The sequence below is a fragment of the Scardinius erythrophthalmus genome (assembly GCF_964197995.2).
Source record: "Scardinius erythrophthalmus genome assembly, chromosome: 1".
Lineage (NCBI taxonomy): Eukaryota > Metazoa > Chordata > Actinopteri > Cypriniformes > Leuciscidae > Scardinius > Scardinius erythrophthalmus.
The window spans coordinates 69,812,547-69,830,578 of record NC_138221.1 but is presented as its reverse complement, the minus strand read 5'-3'; the positions used below and the strand labels follow the sequence as shown (position 1 = coordinate 69,830,578).

At 39.6% G+C, this 18,032-nt stretch overlaps 1 protein-coding gene and 1 pseudogene across 2 annotated transcripts in view; one reads left to right on the top strand and one right to left on the bottom strand.

The window, feature by feature from the left end:
* Positions 1-14,878, bottom strand: part of LOC308688297 (NACHT, LRR and PYD domains-containing protein 3-like) — a 49,457-nt pseudogene extending 34,579 nt beyond the window's left edge. The window contains exons 1-2 of the transcript XR_014032277.1: positions 14,776-14,878; positions 13,916-14,180 (exon numbers count right to left, since the gene is read on the bottom strand). The product of XR_014032277.1 is annotated as an NACHT, LRR and PYD domains-containing protein 3-like (transcript). The remainder of the gene's footprint in view (positions 1-13,915; positions 14,181-14,775) is intronic.
* A 1,088-nt stretch (positions 14,879-15,966) lies between these two features.
* On the top strand, positions 15,967-17,802 carry LOC308696568 (SCAN domain-containing protein 3-like; the record flags this gene model as incomplete). The annotated part of the gene is made up of 1 exon (XM_081375379.1): positions 15,967-17,802. One exon carries the CDS (start codon positions 15,967-15,969, stop codon positions 17,800-17,802), a length of 1,836 nt encoding a protein of 611 aa, XP_081231505.1.
* Positions 17,803-18,032: the final 230 nt, after the last annotated feature.

The following is an 18,032-nucleotide window of genomic DNA, read 5'->3' as shown; positions in this document are numbered from 1 at the left end:
ACAGACCATACCAGGCAATCATCCCTGGCTCTTCTGCTAATTGAAGAGCCAGTAGAGGATTAAACGAGCGTTTCAAAAAGCCAATCTTATTTAGTTGAAAAGAATGACCCAATAGATCTACGTGGAGCTAGCAAGAGGAAAGAAGCTAGAGCTAATAAGGCTGTAAAATTAAAAATAAGCCCATTAGTAATTGAAGCAGTGTTTATTTCAACTTCAGATCACAAGCATCACTCATAGCTTTCTGAGCCTCAAGAATGGCTCGAGTATCTGGCCGGAGGTACCGTTCATAAGCTGCCGAAGACCATCTCCCCATAGCTTTAAGGGTAGAAACGGGAGTAGAGGAAGCTGCAGTTGTAGCCGCCCCTATGCGCAATGAATGAGCCGAATAACGCTCTGGGGGAAGCCTGCAGTATTCACAAAGCAGGCGGAAACGGGATGCAAACCAAGCTCTAGACATAGACTTTCCCTCCTCCGTTGTAAATAATGGATCCTCCGGACGAGCTTGTGAACGACTCCTCAGATAAGCCAACATAGATGATAGAGGACAAAAAGCAGAGTTAGTTTCAGAAACATAAACAAAAGATCCTTCCTATTTCTATCGGTTTTTGAGTGTTTAAGAAATAGGGTGAAGTGGTGAGAAAAAATTGAAACATCAGATATAGTGAGGTCATGTGCCGGATTAAAGGAACCTGTGCGTGTTGAAAACTCGCCACCTCTGAGAAAGCCATAGAAAGCCGTAAGCAATACAGATTCTAATAACATGTCAGAATAAATCCCAAAACATCCCTCTCTCAGACGTGATATTAATTTTTTAAGAAGTGGAAGTGTGAGAGGGAGACGATGATCATTGCCTTTTGGTTTCTCTTTTTTGAGTCCATTAAGCAGGAGACGAATTGATGAATTTTCGAGCAAGCTGATGGTGGATGGATCCAAGCAGCGCAGGTGGAACTGAATGCCGGCGATTTTGCTTTTGATGGATGAAGGCTGCATTTTTTGGGACTCATAACAGTGTACTATAAAAGCACTAACATATGAAACATTGACAGGAAATACATCTACAGAGAAGGTGGCACAGAAAGAACTAAAATGAGACCAAGCAGTGTCGTACATTTTTAATGTTGATGTTGCTAAACCACTGCGCATGTACTTTGCTGCTGAATGTAAATAGGATTGAAAGGTCATGTCTAATCTATTACGGTTTGGCTGAAAGGAGGGCACACCAAGCTGGCTGACGCTGACCCTGGGCACAGGAGGTGGAATTTCTGAAATTCAAATCGAGAAAGAGAATCAGCAATTTGATTGTTTAAGCCTGGAATATGAGCAGCACGAAAAATGAAGTTATTCATGACCGATAACCAAGTAAGGCGCCTTACGAATCTGTTAATAAATGGAACTGATGAGCGACCTTTGTTAATGATATTAACAGTAGCTTCATTGTCGCAGAATTTGTTTTCTAGACCATTGTTTGCCCCACAGAATACAAGCTATCACTATGGGATATAATTCCAACAGAGCGGTGGACATGTTATTATCAGGCACTGATAGCAGCTCTTTTGGCCATTTACTAGCAAACCAATGACCATTAAAACCCCCCCCCCAAAACCGACGGAAGGCGCAGCATCTGTATACAATTTAAGGGCTGCAGAAGACTCAAGATCATCATAATGAAAAAAGGAAATGCCATTCCAATTTTCAAGGAGCAAAGACCAGAACCTGAGATCGGATCTGCAGCCTTCATCTAAGGTAACTATGTCCTTAAGATCTTTAACTGATTTGGATAGATCGAGGAGTCTGGCAATAAAAGACCTGCCTTGTGGAATTATACGCATCGCGAAATTAAGATGGCCTAGAAGAGAAAGCAAATCTCTTTTTGAAAAAGAAATTGACCTCTGAGCATTTCTCATGATTTCTCTAATGCGATTTAATTTCTCAAGGGGCAATGAGGCTTGCATTAGGTTAGAATCTAATGTAATGCCTAAAAACTCAATAACTTTAAGAGGGCCTAAAGTTTTTTCCTCCGAAAGGGGAACACCTAATTCGGTGAAAGTGTGTTTTAACACCGAAATGCATCTTTCTGGCTTTGCATTTTTATGATCCACAAGCAAAAAATTGTCTAAAAGATGGAGCACGTGCGGTAATTTGCAGTTATTAAGAAGAATCCAACATAGTGCCTCTGATAGTGTATCAAATATTTTTGGACTACTGCGACAACGAAAGTGAGCCTGACCGAAAAATATAATTTTTCCCTCCATTTAACGCCAAATAAATGCCACTGCGATGGATGTAAAGGCATGACTTTGAAGGCGTCTGAAATATCTGCCTTTGCGAGCCATGCACCCCTACCTGCTATTTTAATTAATTTAATAGCATCATCAACAGTTGCGTAAAACAGAGAGAACGGAGCTAGAGGAATAAGACTATTGATACTTTGAGCAGCGTCATTATGGGGGGCAGACAAGTCAATAATTAAGTGCTTCTTCCCTGAATATTTTCGGGTAGCAATCCCTATAGGATTAATCCGACAAGTTGAGAAAGGAGATTTATCAAAAGGCCCAATCATGAATCCTTTCTTAACTTTCTTTTCCAACAAAGAATCAACAATTTCAGGTTCCTTAACAGCAGAAAGCAAATTACTACAGAAAAAAGAATGATTAGGTAACCATAATAATCCTGCAAAAAAACCTTGAATAAGTCCCGTTAATAAATAATTGACGAAGCAGCGGTTAGGGTGATTTTTAGGATGATAGGATGATGAGGAGGAGGAGGAGGAAAATCTGCTGCTGGGACGTCAATTTTTTCACAGAGCAAAGCAAACAGTTCCTTATGCGTAGCTCCAGTCAGTGCCGGGATATCGTGTCTATACAAGGTTTCCAGTAACTTCGCCAGTGACCAGTCAATGATGCTGGGAGGACTATATGTTTTACTTGCCAGACGAGAGCTCCGACGGACAGAAGTGTTGCTTTCGTCTTGAAAGGCTTCCTCTGCTTGATTTATTTGTTGTTGGGTTTCTTCGATGGATTCAACTTGCCATTGGTCTTCCTCATTTGCGGCAGTAGTGTAATGGAAATTTTACATTTAGATGTGTTCTTTTACATTTAGGTGTGTGCAACTTGTTAACGTTGAACATTTATTTTTACTCATAAGCATTTAAAGAAATATAATCATATAGGCTTGCAGGGGCAAAATGTTCTGGGTAGCAAAGAGACTATGATTACTCAAAGTGACCTATTGTGTACTTCAAGTGTGAAAAGTATGTGCGCAGCTTTGATGAAAATAGAGATAGGCAAAATGTGTGAAATCGAGCAGCAGCTAATAACAGGAAACTTTTGCAGACATGGTATATTTTTGCAGACATGGTATTGTCCTGTCTAGATAGAATTTATGTTAGAAGAGATCTCGAACAAGACGTGTTGCCTTTTAAGGTAAACCAAGGCGATCTTTTGAGACAGACCAGGGTGTGTTAAGAGTATATAAGCTTGGCAAAAAGGAGAAGTCAGCGCCTTCTCATATCAGACTCTGACTGATGTGTGAACAGCCAATTTCTTGCAAGAAATAAAGATCTTTATAACTTTTGAAATCTCCAGCTGTCTTCCAATTATTATTTAAAGTTGAGAAAAGAATTTCCCCAACAGTAGACATGGTCAGCAGTTGGGTGAGTAACGTTTCAGCAAAATACACGAGTAATCGCATTTTTTATAGCAAGAAGTTGCGCTTTTGCAAGCATACAGTGGAAGCAGCCAAGCAGGCACACTGAAAAATGACTTTAAATACGGCGCCCTGATAGGGACCAATTGAGTGCTTAGAAATCGGATCAGCTGTTAGGTCTGGATAGGTATCAGCTGATAGCTGAGCTTGACTACGCGGCCTGCCTGAACTGACGCTGAACGCTGTATTTATTCTGCAGAATATGTAAAGTTTGCTGTTGAAGCTAAAGGCAAAATAATTAACATGATAATCAACAGCTGGCTTACTTTTCCATTTGTTTACATGACATGGTTTGATTCAGATGGTAAATATCATATTAAGTTGGGTGTCCAACTTAGAGATAATCACCATATTTATAATGAAACCATTATATTTAAAAAAATTATATTAATCATATAATAAAATATCACAATTATTGTTACTACTGTAAAGCCAATATAATTGTTTTATGGGATATCCTTCAAAGCTTTCAGAATCTTTTGTTTTGAAATATTTTTTTCTGTGTTTTTATAATGAACAGTTTAATTTTAATTACAGTATATTATTAAACAAATATGCATTTCCTTTATTTATTAAAATAAACAGAACTAAAGTGATTGTTTTGAACAAGTACTAACTTAGATATTATGCAAAACACATTACTTTATTGCTAATGTATTTGTATCAATACTGGGGGCCTTTTGCCCCATCCTGGTGAGTCTTTTAAATCTTATAAATGTATGAGGCGGCAATAAAGTTTTTTTTTTTTTACCCAGACTCTGGATAGTCGGCAGTAAAAGGTTTAAAGGTTATTGCTGCCTCATACATTTATACTATTTTTTTTATCAAAACAAACCACTTTAATGATTTATTTTCCCACAAAATGTGTTGATCCATTAATATTCAATAAAAACCTGTATTTTTTCTGCAATTATATACTATGCATAAAGAGCAAATGGCTCTGAATAGAGAGTGAGATTCCAGAGGCAGCCAGAAAAACATACTCCAGTTAATATTAGATCAATACTATTATTAAATCTACAACTGCAGACCTGAGTTCACCTTCACTGCACCACAGTTTGACAGTGTTCAGACCCTCAACATAACAATAATCTCAGACAGCAGCGTTTGATCAATATCATCAGCTCGGTCGGCCTAGAGAAGTTTTAGATGCTGCTCTGATCAGACTCTTCACTGATAGCAACATAATTTCTCTGAACCTCAAATAATATTGGCATTAATCAAAACAATTATACTGTTTTGTGCATAATGATACATACATTTTTTAAGTAGTAACTATTTAGATGGTTCACTTTAGACATGAAACTAACCTGAAGTAGTCTCGCGTAGCCAGACCTTCAGACTGACGGCTAAAGGTCTGGAATTCATAGCAGCTTTCTTTGGCCAAGGCCCGCCCATAAGGCCGTTTGACCGACATGTCAAACAACCAACTACAGTTCGTTTCGTTCAGCGTCACGTTTCGGGGCGTGGAAATGTCCCCACAACAACAGACCGGCGTGCAGCAAGACAGTCAGCATAGAAAATCAAAGAAGGATCTACTTCACTTGATCTTCCATAATAGATAGGAGGGGACACACAACTAGTAAAAATGGATCTGCTGGGAATCCTTCTAAATGCTGACAAAGGGTCGGCCAGGCTTGGAAAATAATACTCTTCCCAAATCCCGTCGGAAAACAGGCTAAAATATCTCTTTTTGTCTCCACTAAGTGCCTCAAAAAAAACTCCTGGACATCTCTTAAAGAGTCTATGCCGTGAACCTCGCATACTTTTGAGAATCCTACGTTTAGCTGATCTTGATAAATGCTTATTGTCACTCATGTAAACACAACAGTTTTTCTTCCGCAATCACACGTCTGCGCTTTGTTTCCCGGCGGACCGAAAATAAACGCGACACTCGCGCCCCCCGGAAATCCGATAAATTCAACCAATCAGATGATGACTTCGACATTCCTGAAGTGTTTCCAGTTAAGTGTACCATATGCATCAGACGTTTAGCCAACGTTCCGTGGGCGTGACGTCTGAGGCTGAGACTAAACCTGAAGTTACTTTGCAACTACATGTGAACTACAAATCATTAGAGTATGAGTAGACTGTTTAATATCTGCTAAGACTTTATTTTGATGATCCTCAACAGACATTTTACTGACTATAAGCAACTTTACAATTACTTCAACTTATTCTACTAACCCGAACCCTAACACCTCACCCAAAGACAAATGATCCTGCGGTGGCTGTTGATGACTATTTAAATCTGGCGGGTTTGGTGTCTCGTGTCGCAAATTCAAAGACGCTGCAGTGAAGATCCTCTCTGACCAAATTAGTGATCTGCAGTGTTTACACGTCACATTTTAGTCTCGGTGCGGCTCGCTTGGAACCTCAACCGAGGTGGTCCTAAAAAAAGTACCAGGTACTAGGAACTTTACACAGTGGAAACCCCCCAAAAGTGGGCCGTACTGAGCCGATCATGCAGTGGAAAAGCGGCATAAAGTGGACCATCAAAAAAAAGTGTAACCATAAACTTGACATGACTGGGTTCAGTAAAATTGAAGTTCAATCAACATTTGTGAGATAATGTTCATTACCACAAAAATGTATTAATACTCTTTTCAAAAAAAAAAAAAAAAAAAACCTTCAATTGTAAAGTGCCTCACCGTAACCTCGATTTTGCTTTTTGCAGAGAAAAAGAGTGACAGATCAAGAGTAATATTTGCTTTATGCTGAAAAATAACTGAATATGTTTAGATTTGGTTGACGGTAATTTGTCTGAGAAGTTTGAGAACCTCTGATGTTGTTTTTTAGGAGTGACAACTTATTATTGGAGCTTTTTGCAAATATTTTCCAGTTGCCGTTTCTCCTTTAGTCGAACTGACCTTCCTAGTTATAAGCTTTAATTTCAGAGGTCATACAGATGATTTTCAGCAGGCATCTGAAAGTTTAACTGGTTACGGCCCTCACAAGCACACTCAAACGAGTTGTTTTCTTATAGAAATGAAAATAATATAACTGGGTAAAGTTTACTAATTAAAAGTTGAGCAGAATAAAACCATTAATGCTTTTCAATGGTTTCTGAGATTAGTGGGTTTGTTGTTCAATAACAGAGCAGTTTACCAGTTATGAAGAGCTCAATTCAGCAACAGTTTAAGCAGATCAACAAAAGATAGTGTTGTTTTTCAGCTCAATTCAGTTCAATAACTGTGTCGATGTTCCAGAGATCATCAAATTCAGTTCACCTATAAAGCAGATTGTCAAAGACAAAGATTTCGGCTTCCAACGATTATGAAAACAAGATAATCAACGTGAATCGATTATTGTGAATCGAAAACGTGCAGTGTTGGGGGTCCTCCAGGACAGGTTTGAGAACCACTGCCCTAGACGGCCTCCTGTGCGCTCACTCTGAGACGGGGTTAAACATGCATAAGAAAAGTACACTGTGGCCTTCAGATACTCACCTAAATGTTCAAATAGCCTACACACAAATATCTCGAAATGGCATTTATGCAAGTATCCTTGTAAAGAGTCGGTAATGTCTTAGGGGCTGTTTACATGACACCGTTTTCAACTAAAATAGTAGCCTAAAACTTTTTATGCGTTTTGGCTGTTCATTTACACGACAACGGCGTTTTGGGTGGCTAAAAATGCAAACTTTTGAGAACGTGTTTCAAAATGCAAGTTTTTGAAAACTTTTCTATGTAAACAACAAAAACGCTAATCTCTGAAAATGATGAATGAATGAATGAATGAATTAGGCATTTATATAGCGCTTTCATATACAACTGTACATCCAAAGCACTTTACAATCATATCAGGGGATCTCTCCTCAACTACCGTTTGATAACGTCATGCACAAGCGTAGGCTATTACTCAGGGCTGCCAACTTTTGAGTTTAGTTTGTAGTGAGAATTATAGAAAAAAAACAACTTGTATCACAATAGAGGTGTAATTGGGATTGTCAAAACATTTGGTAACTAAACAGAATTGTATTAAGTTTAGTGACAACATGTTACAATGTTTATATGGTACAATGACTGGTAGGTACTGTTTGTATTATTGCTTAACACAATTTTCACGATTTCAGTTATATTCTTGGGATTTGATTTCAATTTTGATTCAATATTGACTAATCTGGATAAATATTAGGTAGGCAACAGTAGATGGCCTACATGTTAATTTTTCTCAAGAAACACATAATGCTGTAAACATACAGAGAGGCCTGATCTGGTATTATTAAAGGTTAAAAATAACAAATTAAATTATATATAATGTGGTTTTCATTATAATAACAATTATTTATTGACAAGTAATTGTTCTCCTGCTGTTTTATTGACCTCTTTCCGTGGTTGAAAAACACTGATTGATCGATATTATGTATGAGGCATATATACCTTTCGGTAAGTTGTACTGTATCTTTAAATAAAAAGTAACAGATGATCGGTTTACTTGAACTGAGGCGCTACAGCGATCGGTCACGTCACGTTTACAAGCGCCAAAAGCGTCGGTCTTCATGTCCTCTTTGCGCCACGATTTTTCTGTGCGTGAGAAAGTGGATGTGTGGCGTGAGAGCGTGTGAAAAGTGTCAATTGAGTGAGTCTCACGGTGAATGTGTGAGAGTTGGCAGCCCTGTATTACTTGATCAATAAATATCACAATTATCTTTACTACTGTAAAGCCAATATCATTTTTTATGGGATCTCCTTCAAAGCTTTACATCGCCATCTAGTGTTACATCACCATCTAATGGTCTGGCAGCAGAATACAGCGTTTTTAGTCGTTCTCGCGGATCCGTGTGAATGGCGATCATTTTGAAGATGTCATCAATATGTGAAAAACTCAAAGGAAAAACTTCTCTGCTTTAAGCATATCGTTTTCGTGTACACGTACCCTTAAGTGAATGTAAACACTGAGAAAGTGCGTGTGTGTAACAGTATATTGGATCCGTGCAGCTCTTAAAGTGACAGCAGCCTAATAAATCTGCTAAATCCAACAACAAAAGACAAAGATAAAATCACTCACTGCTCTTGAATTAATAAACTGTATAAAAGTATTAGTCTATATTTAATGTATACAGGAGTGTTATTTTATATTTGATTACTTTATTAGATTTCTGTTGTAGGCTATTACTTATCTGAATACCACAGTTAGCACATCTTCCTGTAAAACCTAAAGCAGTGTTTTTTAATTTGTATTTTTGTTCTGTTGTATTTTTTGTCGGTTTTGTTTATAATTTAGTTTCCCTCCAGGCTTATTCGTGGAATTGGTTATTTGTTAAATTTGTGAAAACAGAATAAACAAAACAGAATAAACCGACATATTGTTTAATTATAGTTTATGGGCTCTCACCTATACCACTCTCATTTGGCACGAATCCAAACGTTTCCATTGTCGCGATGTAACATTTGGTTGCCAACCTATCATTTATTTTGTAAACAAGGCTTTGTACTTCACTCGTGTCCTGATATCCAGGTAAAACAGCGTTCATGGGCACAAAAATGTGTTTTGGTTTAGCACTGCCGATGATACTCAGTTATCACACTGACCGACACAGCCCTTAACAAAAGTGGATAATTTTTAACTTAATTTACTATTCAGAGTAGATGCAGATAAATATCGAACATTTAATTTACATATTTTTAATTAAATGAATGTTCTAGAACTTCTGTGCCGCCCCCAGTCTGAGAGCCACTGACTTACATTAATTAACCTTGTATTAGTTTTTGCTGAAGTATTGATAATTGTGAAATTTCACTGACAAATTAAATTCTCATATCATGAAATAAGACTTTGATCATATCGCCCGCCTATAATCATGTTAAATAATCGTGATTTCAATATTGAGCAAAATAACTGTGATTATGATTTTTGCCATAATCAAGCAGCCCTAATAATACAATTAGAAACATTCTATAAACCCTCTGCACACAAAAGTATCATTTCTAAATTATAATTACAAACAGAGCATTAAATCTATGTATTAAAGGTGCATTGCGCAACATTTCATGTTAAAAATACCCGTTTTTCTAACCCATACATGCTTAAACAATTGCCTGATGGGCTGAATGAGCCCTTCTATGATCACTGCGATTGCCTCTATAATCCTGTACAGTAAAATAAATAAGAGGGATTCGGGACGGAATCGACTGGGCGTGACGTCATGCGCGTTCACGCTCACCTGGCTATGTCTGGCAGGTTTGTGTATTCGCCGCCATTATTCGCATCAGCGAAGACAACTCAAGCGACTTTTGCAAAAGTAGAAGATGGATTCAAAGAGACCGGCTTCTAGTTCATCCCAAACCCCAACGCAAACTCCACGTAACCGCGTGCATAACTCTGGTTGCAGTTTCGCGTGTCGCCAGAAGGGGGCATAGTTCTGCAAAAACTCAGAGACTTGCGCAATGCACCTTTAAAGTAAAATAGTAAAATAGACTTTCAATGTTGTTGCTTTATATATATATTTTTTTTCATATATGATGTAAGAATCATAACTACAATTTGTGTGAGTCGTTGATGTTTATTAAAGGGATACTTCACCTCTGGAAAACTGAATGTGTATTTAAAATAGGTCATTTATGTAGAAGAAATGTGAAGAAATTTTAGAATTTGGAGCTTTCTAGACTGAGAAAAGCCAGAAAATGTATTTTTGGCTTATGTGGATGAAAGACAACAACTCCCAGAATGCACTTGCTTCGCTGCCCTAGGAGGCCACTCCCAAGCCACGCCTACCGGTAAGAGAGCGCAGTTGAAAACAACAAGGTTAGGCTACTACTAGTGAGTCTCCGTGACGAGTTTGCCTGGGATTTCGAGATCGCTCAAAATGTCCGGGATTCGGCTTTTGTATTCTACAGTCGCCATTCATCATGTTTACTGTGGCGAGCAGGACGAGGCTGAGGGCCGCGGGAGAACGGCGCGAGGCCGGTGGCATCATTACAGAGACGCGCCGGGTCTCGCATCTCTCACGGAGGAGCGGGAATTTTTCTTAACAATGGTAAAACGCACATCAACCGATCACTTGTTTAGCGTTCATGTAAACACTACATTCAAATTCACCAATCGGAATGAATTCAGTTAGATTGAAACAAGAGGTGTGCATGTAAACAATGAATGGCGACCGCAGAAAGCAAAAGCCGAATCCCGGACATTTTGGACGATCTCGACGGCCGGACATGTCCGGGAAAAAGAGCATGGTAACCCCTAGTACTCAGCTTTCTCCTACTACTCAGCTTTCTCCACAGAACAAGAGCCTGCTAGCTTAGCTTACAAAGAAAGACGGCTGACACTGTGTACATTCTGTGAGTGAGATCCCTCTATGGGCGGGCTGAAAACATGCGGAACAACGCCTTCTACTGGCTGTAGTGTCTTTAGCCCAGACGTCAGCAACCTAAGGCACGCGTGCCAACACTGGCACGCGGAGGGTTAAGCGCTGTCACGCAAGCAAATGCGAGAGAAGTGTATGTATTTCATTCAGATAAAGTAGTCTACCTGCACACAGATCTACATTTTGATGTAATAATTCCTCATAGTAAAAAAAGTTTATTTTATTAAGTTAGAGATGCACCGATTGATCCGCTGGTGGCCGAAATCAGCCGATTTTCAGGTGATCGGCCATAACCGGCGACCGGCCGGTCAGTCTGACATATATGCCAATTTTATGCCGGTCAAATTGCACTCCGTCTCGGGCTCCCCATGATTAACGTTGCGCAACACCAGCTTCAAATGTGCACATGGAACGCACATGTAGGAAACCTCGTGAATTACGGCCATTTCACGCATATTTTTTTCGCCGTGCTTGTTAATCAATGAGTGCATTCACACCGGGAGCAGCGTGTGAGCGCCCAACAGGAGCGTCGCGTGAGCAGCAGTGAAGAGAGGGTTTCGCCGCCGCTTTTTTTGTCTGCGCTGCTCACGCTCAATTAAAGTGAAAGCACACATTTGATTGACAAAATAAATATGATTTCAAACAAAAGTGCCTAAAATGCACAGAATGTGCATCCTAGCGTGTTTTAAGAAGAACTGGATTAGGTTATGTCAGAAAAGAAAATGAAGACTCAAAAATATTTATATAAAATCTACCCATTTAAACTTGTTTTTATTATTCAGTTTGGGTAAAAGGATATGATATTTTATAAAAAAAATTATATATATATATATATATTCGGAAATCGGAATCGGCTAAAATCGGTATCGGCAGGTCAAACTCAATGAAAAATAGGAATCGGCCTAGAAAATTGTAATCGGTGCTGTCAGGCTTCTGGGGTGGATGAAGTAGGAGACGAACACGAAGATTATGAATTCCAAGATTTTAATTCTAAATATAAACAAATACAAACAAAAAGGGAGCGTGCGCTCAGAACAAAGATAAACCTAACATTAAACATTGACCGACAAGTGAAGACTGAAACACTCAGGGCTTAAATACAGGGGAGAACAGATCAGGGAACAAGACACAGCAGACAAGACTAACGAGGAACCACGTGATACAAATGAACTAATGAGGGTAACCATGGAAACCAAGGAGTGGCGGGAAAACAGAACAAAGGAAGACATGTGACCAGTGACAAAAACACTCAAACAGAACAGAACTGTGACAGGTGCATCTAGGAGTTATAAATACTATTAAATTGTCTATAGTCTAAATCTAAAACAAATTTCAAGAGAAATATTTACATTTCTGTACTATTTCTGTGTAAGACATTATGAAAATGTAAAATGTTTGTGTATTTATATGAGTGTGTATATGTATATGTATATATGCCTGTATTATATATATATTTATTACATGGCTTGGCTGAATTCCAATGTAGAATGCGGTCTGTTATTTCTTTATAACAGACCGCTGCGAAGTATAACAGACCGTTGCCATGAAAAACAGCGCGTTGCTATGGACGCGGAACGGACTATTTTCTTTGGCGGAAGCAATACAATCGTTTTTAAATCAATAAACTCCTTTTTAAATAAATAATTTGTGTCAAATTATTTATTTATTTTGTAGGTAGCCATGTAATAAGCGGGATAATGTATAGTGAGCCGGTTGTTATAGTGAATAACAACCCCTTCAGGCTGATTCAAGATCCCTCCGCTTCGCGTCGGGATCCCGTTCAGCCTGTCGGGGTTGTTATTCACTATAACAACCGGCTCACTATACATTATCCCTTACATATATGTGTATGTATGTATGTATGTATGTATGTATATATATATATATATATATATATATATATATATATATATAGGCTATGTGTGTGTTGTGGCACAGTGATGAACTCAGAAACTTAAAAATGGCACTTTATGACAAAAAGGTTGCCGACCCCTGCTTTAGAAAATCCTCCGATGGCGCAAAATGACGATTTTTGTGTCATCGGAGGATTTTTTCCAGACATAAAATACATAAATCTCTCGTCTCAGGGGGATATGAGGGTGGAAAGCACGGTAATTCGAAAATACTACAGGTTTTCTACTAATACAAAGCTTAATGCTAAATCCTGAAGTAACCCTTTAAATATTTTGAGTTACTTTAGAATATTTTAACTGGGACGGACCACTAGTGGAAACCTTTTCATTTTATCTACATTTAATGTAAGTTCGGTGTCAAACTTTATTTTTACTTCTGTTGGTGCTTGCTTTCACTTCAGCAATAAAACCCTATGTGTCTTTTATCAAAAGAGGCCAATGGTCCAAAGCATTCATGAAATTAAAACCCTTCAAGTTTTTAAATCACCAAATGGAGTTTGAATGTCACCTAGCGGCCATATTGGCTACTGCGCCTAAAACTCCCAGAGCATATTGATAGTTTGAGACAAATTTGAAAGACAACTTGGTTGGATTTACCGCTTTGACTTGCAGTTTTAGGTGCCCAGGCACAGGTTTTATATTAATAGAAAAGAAAAATAAATGTAAAGCAGCAGATTAAGTTCAGCATCCATTTAAGTTTGGATATGTCATTTTCCAGTCTATGTTTAAGAATAGGATCACCAGGTAAGAGGCGAATGAGGCTAACTAGTTATCTGGATTCCAAGACTATTTTCTATAAATATATACAATTTGGATATATATTTTATATAGTCTTTTTGCCCTTTATTTTAACAACTATTTGTGCAGCCATACACACACTTTTTTTTTTTTTTTTTTTTTGTCTGTCTGCATGGTAACATTTTTTAGAGGCGATGAACCAATATAATATCTTGACTGCCCAGACAGCCCTGAACTTCATGATACTCACACAGGGTCAGAGGTCACAGCAGGTCCATCACTGAGATCAGGGGGCTTATGCATGGAGATGTTACTCTTCATGGACACACAGCTGAATCCTGAAGATGGTCCATCACTGAGATCAGGGGGCTTATGCATGGAGATGTTACTCTTCATAGACACACAGCTGGATACTGGAGTGTGAACAGACGCCTCCTCCCCTCTCTCCTTACACACACTCATTTTACAGGCATGGTTCTCCTCTTCCTCCTTGATGTGACACTTTATTTAAAGGCCTGTATGTGGAGACAGAGGACATGCACAAAATACAACTGAATTTTGATACATTTTATTTAAATTGCATTTAATTCACTTTTTGTCTGTCTGTCACAGTTGTCTCAGTTTGTCTCATGTTGTTCTACAAGTGTGTGCTTGTAGAGCAACATGTCGGCCACACTTTCAAACACAGCGTTTAAACACTGGATTCACCTTCACTTTAATGACACTGCTGAACTCTTGCAGGTGTTTTTCACAATCCGTTTAGTCGTCTAGCATTCAGCAAATATTTTGTTTTTAAACGTAACCACACTTTCTTTCTCCAGCTGCGTCACTCAACACACATTATAATATAGATTATAAAAATAATAAAATACGTATTTAAAGCCAACCGAAGTTTTCAACATTAAACTAATATTCTCCTGTTAAAGGAAAAATAAAGTGTAAGTTTAACCATTTTATGAGTGTTACAGTTGACGTGTTGTGAAGTAGGCCTATAGCGAAAGTAACTTTCAACTTTATCATGTGTTTGAGTTGAGTTCGTCGTAAGGTCTGATTAGACGCAAATAGCCTACTCTATCGATATTACAGGTGTGAAAAGTTTAACGAACTTACTGTCACATATGAAGCGATTGCTGATTTTCTATCTTCCCAAATGGCGTCTTTACAGTCATCGACTGCTTTCGGTTTCACTTTAGGTGTGTTCGACATCGGCTGCGGCTGGATGCACCCGATCGGCGAGAGTAGCCGCGTGCAGGCGGGGAGGAGCTGCAAACGCTTTCTGGTTCCCGTAGTGACCGCTCACGTGGTGTTTGCATACTTTACCACAGCTGCAGTGAAATAAATGCAATATTTGCCAAATAATACACAGATGTTTCAGAGACATTTTCATTCAATACTTTTATGTACTGCTTCACACAGCGTCTGTTTGAACAAGAATAAAGTTCAACATAAGCTACTATCAATGAAGTGGAGTCTACGTTTTTTAAGCAGTTTTAATTTGATAAACATGACACAATATAACACGACAACGACATGAAAAGAGTGTTCACTGTTATAATAAACTGATTTGAGAGCTTTAGAGGAACAAAAGGCGTTCGAAAAAACATGAAACACACGTGATCGTTGTCATGTGGTGAATCCGGCCAATCGTGGAACAGCTGTGTCGTCATCAGCCCTCCTGCACATAGATATCAGGCTTGTTCGACTTCATGCAGCTCTGCGCAGACCGATCGGCGGCTGACTTAAAGCAGTGCATGCCGGTTAGAAATTTTGTCCGACTTGATACAGCGCCGACGCCACGTGACTGTGACGTATGCCATCAAAGTACCGCGAGAGCGATTTGAGAGTAGCCGGAGAACTCAGCCAGCGCAGCTTCTCAAGAGCGGCTGCACTGGGCTGCAGGAGGGCTGATGACGACACAGCTGTTCCACGATTGGCCGGATTCACTGCATGACAACGATCACGTGTGTTTCGTGTTTATTCGAACAGCTTTAGTTCCTCTAAAGCACCTATTCTTAACCATAGGGCCGCGGCCCACGCTTGGGCCGCGAGCGCCACCTGGAGGGCCGCAAAAAACTTTACGTTTTTCACCTGTGGGCCGCAAGGGCCGCGGGACCAAAAAGTTAGCAATTGAAGACACCAGAATGACCACTGTTATCTATGACTGTTATCCATGAGACAGTTACAATACACCATCCCACCACTAGTAGCAGTAATGCCTCAGTTAGTTGTTTAACAAGCGCTAATAAGCAGAAGAAGACACTCAGTCAACCGTAGCATGAACCGTAGCCTTAAGAAAAAGTTATGGAGAAATTTTTAAAGCGGAAAAGGGGAGACCAAAGTTGCGTCAACCTGCCCCAAAAGTCAAGATTTTGCCGCAAATACAATCCTGACTTCATTAAGTACGGATTTGTGAATGGAGGTGACGAGGCAGAGCCGAGAGCCCAGTGTGTGGAGTGTGGGCTAATGTTATCCAACGAAGCATTGAAGCCTTCGAAACTAAAGCGGCACCTAGAAACCAAACATCCATCGCTTGTGGGAAAGTCGGTGGAATTTTTCAAGAGAAAAGAAAATGGGCTTCAGATGCAGAAAAGGTCTGTTGTGTCACTGACTGGAAATTCTAAATGCGCTTTGAAAGCCAGCTACCTCGTAGCCAGACGAGTGGCACAGACTAAGAAAGCATTCACGATAGCGGAGGAGTTGGTTTTACCTGCCGCTGTGGATATGTGCCGTGAGATGATCGGAGAGACTGCTGCAAAAAAGCTGCTAACCATCCCACTCTCAAACGACACTGTTAGTCACCGTATCGCGGACATGGCCACAGACATACAGCATCAGTTGCTAGAAAGAATAAAAAGCAGCCCATTTTTCTCTTTGCAATTAGACGAATCTACTGACGTCACAAATGCTGCACTGCTACTGGTTTTTGTTCGGTATCGCTGGGACAGTAGTTTGCACGAAGACATACTGTTTTGTGGAGAGCTACCCACACGGACTACGGCTCAGGAATGTTTCCGCTGCATGGATAACTACTTCAAAGAGAACGGCCTAGACTGGCAGAACTGTGTTGGGGTGTGCAGCGATGGTGCCGCGTCAATGACAGGCAGGCATCACGGTGTCGTCAGGCAGATACTTGATCGTGCCCCAGAAGCTAAATGGACCCACTGTTTTCTTCACCGTGAAAGCCTTGCGGCAAAAAAAATGTCACCAGAGTTACATGAGGTGATGGATGTAAGTGTGAAAACCATAAACTTCATTAAAAATAATGCTGTGAACTCCAGATGTTTTTCCAAACTTTGTGAAGGCTTGGAAGCAGATCATGTCCAGCTGCTCTATCACAGTGAGGTGAGATGGCTCTCAAGAGGACTGGTCCTCAAGCGTTTGTTTGAACTGAGGAATGAAGTCCTATCTTTTCTCACTGAGAGAAATTCTCCTTTTGCACATTATTATGCCAATGCACAGTTCACAGCTAAACTTGCCTACCTCTGTGACATTTTTTCACTGCTGAACCAGCTGAATATCTCACTTCAAGGGAGAAATAGCAACATATTTTTTGTTGCAGATAAAGTTCAAGCTTTTAAGAGGAAACTTGCTTTGTGGATTAAGAGGGCTCAGGAAAAAAGGATGGACATGTTTCCCCTTTTGTCTGATATTTTGGAAAACTCCCCCCAGGTGAAGATTAGTGACTTAGTCTCACAGCACCTCTCACAACTGGCAGTGAAATTTGATGACTACTTTCCTGAGGATCCCAGAGAGGGACACATGTGGATTGCGGACCCATTTTCTGTGGATCCCACTAAAAATGATGTTGCTTTGCCCTCACATCTGGAATCCCAGCTTCTGGAAGTAGCCACTGACAGTACATTAAAGTTGCAGTGGGGCAAACTGGATCTTGGCTCCTTCTGGATTGCTGTCTCAAAAGAGTACCCATGTCTAGCACTGAGGGCTGTGAAACTACTCCTCGCATTCACAACTACATACCTGTGTGAATCAGGATTCTCCATTGTGGCCACAACTAAGACTAAGACCCGGAACAGACTCAAAGCAACACTGGAGGCTACTCTGAGAGTGAGCCTTTCCCCCATTCCACCCAGGCTGGATCTGATAATGTCTGCGATGCAGGCCCAAGTGTCTCATTAAGAGGGGAACATAAATAGGGAGTTGTAGCTTGTTCAAATTGGACTGTTGTGACTGTTATTGTTCATTTATAACAGATATGAAGAGCAACTTCAGGTTCTGCCATGCAAAAATGTAGACTGCTGAAACAATTATCAAATTATTTTGCAGATTATAAAGTTATATTTTTTTCATTTGCACTTTATTTCAATTTTCATTTACAACTAATTTAATTTGAAAAATATTATTTTGAA